The sequence below is a fragment of the Hippocampus comes genome, unplaced genomic scaffold (genome assembly GCF_001891065.2).
Source record: "Hippocampus comes isolate QL1 unplaced genomic scaffold, H_comes_QL1_v1.1 scaffold487, whole genome shotgun sequence".
NCBI lineage: Eukaryota > Metazoa > Chordata > Actinopteri > Syngnathiformes > Syngnathidae > Hippocampus > Hippocampus comes.
This window is the reverse complement of record NW_017805352.1, coordinates 370799-381576: the sequence shown is the minus strand read 5'-3', so window position 1 is coordinate 381576 and position 10778 is coordinate 370799. Positions and strand designations below refer to the sequence as shown.

Sequence of the window (10778 nt, the reverse complement as noted above, 5' to 3'; positions counted from 1 at the left end):
AAAAAATTACACACACACACAAACAAAAAATATATTAAATATAAAATATTTGGATGCAACATCCGAAATTGCTCTAAAAAAATTTTGCTGGCTACTTTGTTTTTATGAATTTGTTTCTATTATTTTTGGAATGCATCTATCCACATATTTTTAGATCAAAACCTTTAATTACAAAGGCAATCTCTCTCTCTCCCTCTGACACTATCACACCTTTTTAGTGTCACTTATGGTTTACGAGGGGATGCCTGGATTATATTCTGCCTATTTTTGGAAACAGACACCAACACTCTTTTGGGGGTTTATTTAATAAATAAGTCATTACAGCATTGGGAGAGAACATGGTGATTGAAATAACAGGCACTTTTCAAACAATACTGTAAAGGCTCGTGTGTGGTGCTTCTGAGGCATTAGGGTGACTGGTGTTACAATATTTCTGCAAAAACAAAACACACACAAAAAAATGTACGACCGACAATGACGTTCACAAATGATGTTTTTGGCATGCTTGGCAAAAACACAGTAAAGGACCTGAGAATAAATAAGTCACTCCTATTGGTAAATTAGATGAATTACAATCCATAGTGTTTATTTAAAAAAAAAAAAAAAACAGAAATCCTTTGACTCAACATCAGTATCCTTTTACAATTGTACAAGTGGTATACAGTCAAAAACTCGTGAGTGCAATAAAATTTCATGATTTCTGAGCTGCAGTCCAAACCACATTTACAAATAATTCATTTGCCTATGCAGCATGAAAATGTTTTATTAAAACGCCAAACTAAAGAATTAACTCGCTATTTGCGTTTGTTTTTCAAGATATACACATACTGTGGCAAAATGTGCTGCTTTGGCCGATGACTTGCATAAATATCAAAAACACCTCAGGTCTTGTCACACAGAGAGGCACCACAGACAAACAGTCAGTGCAGAAAGACATAAGAAAGGATAGCGTACGAGCTGAGAGATTAGCATAGCATTGAAGAAGCTGAATATTTCTGGGGCATAAATTATTATTTATGATATCCACCTTCTGCTGGTAAAAGGAGTGAACTGATATGCCCGCACCTGACCTTTGGCAGGCTAGATAAACAACTTCAATTCACAAACTTTCAAGAAATATGAATTTGTAAAGTATATACACATACTGTACATCTAAAATACAACAAAAGCATATAAATATGTGTTAATAAAAATACAGACGCATGTGCATTGTAATGACGAAGCAACAATAAAAAACAACTTGATCCTCCTCAGAAGCCAAACCTCCAGCAAATGCTGAAGATGTCAAATTCTTGCTCATCATTTGCCTTCATATTTGGGATTGACCACCGTCGTAACAGCACTTTTGTAGATGGGATTTTCACCCTGGGGAATTAAACGAAACATACAGTCAGAATGATAATTCAATGTAATGACAGACAACGGGGCTTGAAGTTCCAATTGGCGAACATTATTTTTGGTATTAGATTCATTTACAGTGCACTCAAAACACAATCACGGCATGTCTTTGAGATGTTGGAAGACTTTTTTTTTGTAAACATACTTACCAGAAAATGCCTTTTTGTAATTGTAGCCAGAAAGGACACTCGATCGTCAAATTCTGTGGCTCACAGCACACTCGTGCACTTGCTTTTGTCACTATTACATTTCACCTTCCCTTGTAAGCTCATGTATTATTTAGGGGTTCGCAAACAGAGAGACACAAGAAGATACTGAGAGACAGTGCACACACAAACAAACCCATGCAGTAAAATAAAGTGGAAATGTGAAAGAATACGAACTTAAAGGACAGCAGCTCTACGTCCATAGTTTGGATTCTGGAACTGATTGATAGGACTCTTGTATATGGGGTTGTCTTGCTACAGATAGAGAATGAGCACAGAAAGATTTCAAGAGAGGGGGAACAAATGATAAGACGGCAAGACGCAGACTACGAAAAGGCAAGAATGACAGACGTGCACAACACAAATGTGAAAGTGAACGGGAATACTGCACTAAAAAGACTGGAAAGCGCCCAATCGAGGACTACACCAATCACACCACAAGGTGGAGAAAGAGACATACGTGTCCTAAACTTAAGGTTTTATCGACTCCACCACTAGGTGGAGGCTGATCGCAGCCCAAAGTCGGGCTGCAGTCCTGTCATATTGATGTTGGCTGATGACTGTAGGCCAGGCAGGAAGTTGGGAAAAGGAGGAGGCGCAGACACTCCCCGGAAAAATCTCCGGCTACGCTCCGAGTGCATAACATTCCCTAAAAAGTCCATGGAGCCTCCAACATTTTCCGTTTTCATTTGAGTGCTGTTCAAAGGCAACATATTGGATCTGTTTTTCCAGATGACTTGAGAAAAAGAAAGTGAACAATATTTTCGGGGCGCAAAACTCTTCGGCTGTTCGGAACGACACACGAGCTTCACAAATGATTAATTTACTGTTTAGAGACCACAGACTCCCCACACCTGTTTTTTGTATTAATATGACTCAGGGAACTGTTATAGCCATTAAAAGTATGCCGTCAATATCTCACAGAGCTTGTTGTACTTCCGGACCCTCACCGTGTCCCATTTGGCATTCATCTTCTCCTTCTCAAATTTGGCAAATTCTCTTCTGTCGTGGATGATTGTCAGCAGCTTCCAGATGAGCAGCAGAGCTAAACCAATTAAGACGATGCCAGTAACTACGCCCGCCACAATGGGTATGATCTCAGGACCAGCAGGACAGTCTGAAACACAGCACTGGAGGGTTAACACAAACACATCAAGGACACTTTCAGTCGGCGGTAGGTACAGCTACTTCAGAGTTAGTTTGCAATCCAATTGTCAGAAAGCCTGAAACGAACATTGCCCCGAAAAAACAAAACAAAACACAATAATCGCATCCTAGTTGATGTTCGGCTTCCAGCTCACCCAGCGTTTCAACCACATGGACCTCCTTTTCTGTGTTGTTGTTGACAGCGTAGGTGTAGTAGAACCAGCAGTCGTTGGCGTCCCTCTCCTTACAGTGCATCACAGGGTAAGAGGCGTCATTTGGCTGAGGCAGCTTGTCCCTGTCCTTCACTTTGATCAAGTTGAAATAGCTGCAGTCGCGTTCACATGTTTCCTTCATCTCACCTGTGCCGAAAGCCCGACACTGGACGCACTCCCTGGAAGAAAAATAGGTCACCACACATGATGAGCGACGAAGCTAAGCTGGATCGAGTTTCACTTGGTCGGGATTGTCTGGTTAGGAAGTTTTTCTTCCAACTTTTATTAATGAGCATTGGATACCGCCAACAAAATACTTTTGATTTTGAGTCATAGCGGAGCAGCATTGTAGAAACACGCAGGAAAAAAAATTCCAAGTCATTCCCTTTGCTAGAATGCTTTCATAAAGAAATTGTCTGATGGTTTTCCCACAAATTAGAACCTCTACTTGTTTTGACCCCATTTATTGATTTTCTCTTCTCTATGAAAAGCAATTTTTAAAAAAGTGTGATTACCAACACGTATCTTTTCGACTACAAAGGTGAACAGGAAACTTTTTTTTTTTTTTTTAACTTGTTGTGCTGAGATAGTTTGTGTATAAAAGTCCTTCTTTTCAGGTAGGTCAAACTTACTTGTGTTCAGTGCACACTCCTGGACAGGTAGGGCACGTTTCGCAGGTGGGACCCTGAAATTTAGGGTCAGTACACTTGCAAGTGCCACATTCACATGTGCCTCTGCCATTACAAATCTGCTTGTTGCTGGCTAGACACGTGCTTGTATCCAGAGAACACTCACAGGCGCTCCCAGTCCACATGTTGTCACAGATGCACACTCTGCACTCACAACGCCCGTGCCCTAAGGAAAAAAGAAAAAAAAAAAAACAAACAACAAAATAAGAGGGGACGATACTTAATATGGTCTCAGAATAAGAGCCTCATAATTATCTTGGGGGCGGGTGCGGTCCATGTCCTCTGTAGCCACGTCGTTGCTGCTGCATTCACACCGTTTGCCGACGCGTCCCTCATAACACCTGGGGGGTAGGAGGGAGGGATTCACAATTTTGTGCTTCGGATGAGTCTTCCAACATTCTTATATCCAGAAGCCAGAAGCTTGCGGTGATATCAATCCTTACTTGCAGGCTCCACATTCGTAGGTCCCATTCCCAAAGTGACAGTCATCGCTGTTGGCGACACCCTCTTTATGGCATTCACACTCACAGATAAAGCTGAGGGTGATCTCGACCTCCTCTGTGAATCCCAGAGGCTTTATCTTGATTGTCTCAGGCTTTCCTTGCTTTGGACAACCTTGAGATGTCACACTGATGGTAAATGTAACCTGAAAACAAGGACAATCAAAACAGGATTGGGATTTAAACCTGTGAAAATAAGGAGCGCATGCATGTTTTCCACACATTTCTAGATGTACTTTTCAATCATCTACAATTAATTCATAATAGAGAAAGTAGCGCATTTGGCTGGGCAGTCACCTTTTTTTACTTGACTTCTTACAGTAGTCATCCTTAATGTATATTTGTCATAATGAAAGGAACAAATTCATAATAGAGAAAGTAGCGCATTTGGCTGGGCTTCAGTCACCTTTTTTCACTTGACTTCTTACAGTAGTTATCCTTACTGTATATTTGTCATAATGAAAGGAACGTCACATCAAAAAATGGTTTGAATGTGACCAATCTGGTCTTTTAACCCCCCTGCTGATTCGTCTGATGAAAATAACCAGGTTACGCATTTTCCAATGTGCCAAAGTCTATTCCTCACCTCATCTCCAATTGAAATATTGGAGCATTTGCGTCCATTTTCACCCTCAGTAATGACTCCATTCTTACAGCGGGATGTGTAAGCAATGGTCACTCCCTCCGGAAGCTTGCTGTTCTCCAAAATGACCTCAGATGAGAGCGACTGTCAAACAAAGAAAAGATAATAACATGGATGCAGTTTCGGGGTTTTTTTTCCCCCTGCAATGGAATGTCATCTGGTAGTTTTGTTTAGACAGACGGCTATACAAACGGCTTAGCTGAGTCTTCAATTATAGAAATAAGAGACACACATTGAGATTTTTTTTTTCATAATACGGTATTCAGCATATTTCTTCACTGTGTAAATAAAAGATGAACGCTAATTTTATCTTCCATCTACTGATGATTTCTTGTGAGTATCTGGTTATTCTAAAAAAAAGTGACAATGTTGCATTTAATTAAAAAGGCTTGATAAAGTGGTTCATGTGACATCCATATTTTGACTGTCTTGGCATCAGACTTACATTGTAAGCATCTATAATGAGGTTGATAACGTTGCTTGAGTTAGCAGACAGGGTGCCCACCGCAGACTTTGGTATTAGATTTTTCAGCTCCTGGGGACACAATAAAAAAATCACATTTCAGTGATTTATTATTTTTTTTGGATCTTAATTCTGTTAAATTTGTAGCATGTAATCCAAATATGCACTGAAGCACTGCGCTATGGACACAATGGCATCGTTCAAGTTTTATTGCTCAGAAGCCCACCAGGGCTTCTGTGGGGTCAGGCATGAAAAGAACCTTGATCATACTCAGCTGGCACAAGGTTATATAGCTCCACGGCAGATTGAAATAATCAGAGATTCAAGGAGGTGCTGCCTTTAATTTGAAACAGATGTCCTGGCGTAGTCGGATTTTTTAAAATGCTATTGTTAAATGCACAAAGTAGTTCCTGGTGTCATAGTTACAGCAAGTCATGTCTGGGGCTCCGTTACTTCCTATGAGATCTTCAACAGTATTTCGACATGAGAGAAAATCAAAAACTAACTTGATAGACAGGCTGAAACTCCTCTGTGACAGCAAATATGGTTTGTATGTTGTTGTCACTCAGCTTCTGAACCAAGTGAGCGATCGAGGGATAGTCCTGAAAGAAGGAAAAATCGTTCAGTTTAGAACCGAATTTCATGGCCACGTGAGAAGAGCGGCCATGTCTTATTCCCACAATTAGAAAACTTGGACACTCACATAGTAGTGGCTCATGGTGTACGAATTGTTCTCCAAGTGACATTTTCCATCATTAGGCAGAACGATGCCACCTAGCTTGCCATCTCCTGCAAAGTGGAAGCCAGCGTCAGTGGAAAACACCAGAAGGCGAGTCACGTTCCTCCAACCAATCTGCTCCTGAGAGATGAGAAAAATGCCGACGTTGTAAAATACTTTCTGTTTTGATCATAAAATGTGCGTGACATGATATTGAACACATGAATTGAAATCTCGGTGAAGGGCTCATTAAAAAAGGCTGCGGTGGCACATCAGCGTCGAAACATAGATACGGTTGAGGGAAAACAACCTGGAAATCTGCATACGATTAGTGCCGCCGGCGCACGTTCACCGAATCGGTTTAAAATGTGTGTTTTGTTTTTACCGCATACCCCACACACAGCCACTTGCATGATGGCATCAAAGCCACCCTCGGGAGAGTCCAGGTTTCCAGAAATGTGCTGCTGGCCCACCAGGGTGTTGAACCTTTTGCCATCACTGGTGAGCTTAAGGACGTTCTTGTAGCTAAATGGGCTGGTGCAGTTCTGGTCGCCGGTGCAGGGGTTCAACAATTTGGCTGGGGTGGTGCTGATGTACGGCATAACTGTCTTCTCCACAAAAGAGCCAAAGCCTAAGACCATTTTTTGAAAAATCAAACACAGGAATGACACAATGGTAAGTGAACCCAAAATTAACCAAACGTCTCAACACACTCACACACACCAATGGTGAAATCAATTCCATACCTATCCTGAAGTCAGATGTGATCTTTGACATTTCTAGCATTAAACTGGTTCCCAGGTTCTTGACGTTCTCCAGATCGTCTTTCATGGAGTAAGAAAGGTCCATCAAGTAGTACAAGTCGAGGGGATAATCTTCTGCCCGCTTGAATTTCAGGTTGAAAGACTGAGGCTCCCCTGTCCACACAAGTCGGATGTTCCACTCAATACAAGCAGAGATGATAATCAGAGAAAGCTTTGTGAGTGACGGGTGTTCACCTGATCTGAGGGTGAGACTGAGCTTCTGGGGTTGGATTTGAGTGATTTCTTCTGGCTTTAGTTTCTCCGCTCCCTTCCTGCGATTGGTTACCATTTTGTTCCTGAGGATCCTCTTTTCTCCACGAGGGTTCTCTATCAACCTCTCTCTACACCCTCTGTTTGTGAGAGACTGCAGCTCATCACATCGGGTAGACACGGTCTCACCTTGTTTTAGGAAGTCCTGAAATCAACAGTTAGTCGAGCCAGAAATTAAAACGCATTGATCTGCTCAGATGCCGTGCTTTTACGCAAGCGTATGGAAAAAGGAAAGAATGATTTCCATCGGTTACGATCCAAAATGCTTATCATTGATTGATTTTTTTTTTTTTTTTTTAAGAGCATCGATTCATACCGGGTCTGTACACCAGCCACATTTCGCTCCAGCCTGGATGCACTCCCCGCAGTATCTGGCATTTGCACTGATGCACTCATTCCCCTCTGGATGAAAAACAAAGAGAAAAGAAGAGGATGCAGTGTCACAGAGTGCAGCTTATAGCCCCTGCCAAGTAAGCAGCCCTGTAAGCCCCCTGTCTTTACATGTCAGTTCATCTGGAACGTTGTGGCTCTATCGTCATCGGAGACAGGATTGGAATATCCAGCCACCATTATTCTCTCCATGATGCTGAGGTGGACCTTCAGCGCTCGTCAATGACATCGTCGGGTTATAGCCGCTACCTCTTTTTCGAGAGAGGATGTAGTCATCACGATGACTAACGCATTTGGATTTCCGGCTTACGTCACTGATACTGACATGCGGCAGTGTAAAAAAAAAAAAAAAATCTGGTGTTTTGTGTAACAGAGATCAAATCTACCTTTCTGAGCGTTGCAGAAGACTCCAACCAATGTAGATATCAAAAGCAGTTTCAGGTCCATCTGAAAGAAACGTGTGAACATGATTTTCCATTCCTTTATATTCTCTTTAATCCACAAATCAAGCACAATCATGTATTCAGCAACAGAACCCATTTTCTTGATGTTCATGGTTGCCCTAACACTTGAACTCAAAACTTCCTGTAAAATAAATACATAAATACATTGCAGTGAAGAACAAAAGGCTTGACCGATTGAATCTGTAAACGGGTGAGGCTTAACTGGTGGTAATAAATTATTGTGTGTGTGTGTGTTGGGGGGTTGCGTTTGGGGGGGTTGGGGGGGCTATTTTCAGTCCGTTGCAGGGCAACAGCAAGTTAATTCAATTCAGACACACAAACATGCATCGGGAATATGCGCATGCACTCTCAAACAGGCGGATCGTGGACGACACTCTGCCTTTTCCCACAATTCCTTTGACTGTAAATAGCCTGAGCTCCCCCGAGTCCTTCTCTCGCAATGCATTTTGAGCTCCTCTGATCAGCCAAATCGATTCATCCCCTCTTGCGCTTAATACAACCCTCATGATTTAATAATGATGAGGGGACCGTGCTGAACAGCTGAAATGGGAACATCTCAAGTCACGCTAGACTAAAACTGCGGTTTGTCACTTTGCGTGGCTCCTAAAATACATATGACGATAGACAAAATTCTTTCTCTCGTAACTATTTTCTCAACCTCGGAAATTTCAGTACACGTTTAACGTTCCACATTCTCGGCAGTCCACTGTCAAGTATTTCAATTTAAAAGAAAAAAAATGACAATAGCCAAAACAATAAAACAATAGGTAGAAGACCCGTAAACCACAAATTCCTGAACGTCATTGCGAAGAGAATTTCCACAAGAGTTCACCAAATGCAATTATCCGGGCAGGAGTCCATAATTAGAGTTTGATGCGACGAGTTATTACTCTTGTTTTAGAGCAGAAGTAGTCCGTGCCTATTCATAGAGGCTCCATAAAAAAACTGCATTCCCTGATACTGCGGTCAACGAAGCGCTGACGTTCAACGTGGGGTGTTAAGTGATGCATTCCCTCAGTGCTTGAAGTGTGTGTCCCCACCGGTGTCCGATTATGAAGACACATACGCGTCGACGGTTTGTCTCCAGCCGCCGAGATTAGCCTCCAGTACTGTTCACTGGTGGGTGCATGTGTGTGCCATAACAAGATATGAGATAAGTAGCGCATTTAGCCAAGCTGTGGCAGTGGCCGCCATCATATTTAGGACAAGAGACAAATCTGATATCGTGACAAAATATAGCTTGTCTTTACCGTCAGCGAGAGAGAGAAGCAATTGTATGTACTTTTTAATTGGCGTGATCGTGACAAAATATAGCTTGTCTTTACCGTCAGCGAGAGTGAGAGAAGCAAACACTGTACACTAACTTTGGCCATCATAACGTTCCCCGACATGATGTAGGACTGAAAAAGCAAGTAGAGGTACAACAGTTTTTTTTCTAATTTCAGACAAAACATCTTCATCGTTTATACGTTTTAATTGGCGTGAACTAAAAGTAATGTTTGTTTACACAGCATGTAATGTTAAAAGGCTTTTGTCAGGATATACAGTTGAATGTCAAGTTACGATTGGCCCTCAGCTTCAAATACAGACAGACACCAGCAATGTGTCAGAAGCCTGTGAAGCTTTGCAGCTGCTCAGAGGAATGTTCTTAAGAAAAGTGGACTAACTTTGTAGAGCAGAGAGCAGGCTCAGAAAGGGCTTACTGGGGGGAGATAGTCCGCCTTTCAAATCCTCCTCCGTACCTCAGAATGTTGTAAATTACAGTATCCATGACGGGCCATAGGTGGGGAGGTGGGAATGGCGTGTCCCAGAGGCTTAAACGCACCCTATGATTCGGCATCTTGACCACTGATTTCAGTCCTGTATTATCTGTCGCCACAAAGAAGCAAGGAAGGAAGGAAAGTGAGAGAGCAACAGGAAAATGGGAGCGGGTCTGTTTGGCCCAGATGACGTGAACCGCCTTGATTGATGACGGGGTCATGCAGGTTTTAGATGAGGGGACTGTGTGTGGGGACAAAACCCAGTTTACACTTTTAACCTAAGTAGTATTCTTCTCTTTTGCTTTCAAAGACTCAAGCGCACTTGACCCCATTCTATTCATATCTGCACGGTGGCTGGCAAACGTTTTGACAGACTTTCTTTTTGATATCTCGCCAGGCACCTGCCACAATCACAGCATGATCCGATTGCTGATTCCGTACCTCCAGGTTGTCTCAAAATCATCCGATTCCATCCACAGTTGCCTGAAATGTTGAAAGGCCCACTTCTCAGGCGTCTCCAAAAAAATTAACCTGAGTGATTTGATGTGAGTCCTGCATGTTTTAGTTTCCATTCTCCCCCCTCCAACACACCTGATTTAAACGACCAGCTCCTCATATTTGCCAAAGTAAAGATGCAATTATGAAAATTCAGCCAAGGGAAGGAAAAAAAAAATGTTTTAACTTTTAACATTCTTGTACTAAAACAGCTCTGAACATGTACTTTTGAATTGAGGAGGGGAGTTAGGGAAGAAAAAAAAAGGGCAAAGTCAGCAGAGGCAAGCAAAGTTTGTGGGATCCTTTCTTCTGGAATTGAGTCAGCCTCTTTGCCTCAGAGTTGGGGAATATGCGCCGCCCTTTCCTGTTTTTCCTTCTTTTCCATTCCTCCTTAGCACGTCTGGGGAAGAACAGATAGTCTAAGTGCAGGAAAGCCTGGGCTTTTTCTTAAAAAGAGCATTGTGAGTTTGCGCTGCCACCACATTTTACTGTTGAAGTCCTTTGCTACTTTACTGGCACCATGGAACTGCCGGTTATTATTCACTAGGGAGCGCTTGCTCTCCTTCAGTGCTTAATTTTAAAGAGAGTCAATTCACTAATGTGTAAGCAAATTGTGCATGG

At 42.2% G+C, this 10778-nt stretch overlaps 1 protein-coding gene across 1 annotated transcript; it reads right to left on the bottom strand.

The window, feature by feature from the left end:
• Positions 1-286: 286 nt before the first annotated feature.
• On the bottom strand, positions 287-9794 carry LOC109517002 (integrin beta-1-like). The gene is given in 17 exon segments (XM_019871871.1): positions 287-1365; positions 1782-1859; positions 2555-2721; positions 2906-3141; positions 3595-3889; positions 3892-3992; positions 4095-4297; positions 4738-4878; positions 5240-5329; positions 5764-5859; positions 5961-6116; positions 6368-6606; positions 6722-6892; positions 6974-7193; positions 7365-7450; positions 7825-7885; positions 9645-9794. Coding segments are annotated over 16 exon segments (2379 nt in total). The 5' UTR covers positions 9684-9794; the 3' UTR covers positions 287-1365.
• Between the last annotated feature and the right edge of the window lie 984 nt (positions 9795-10778).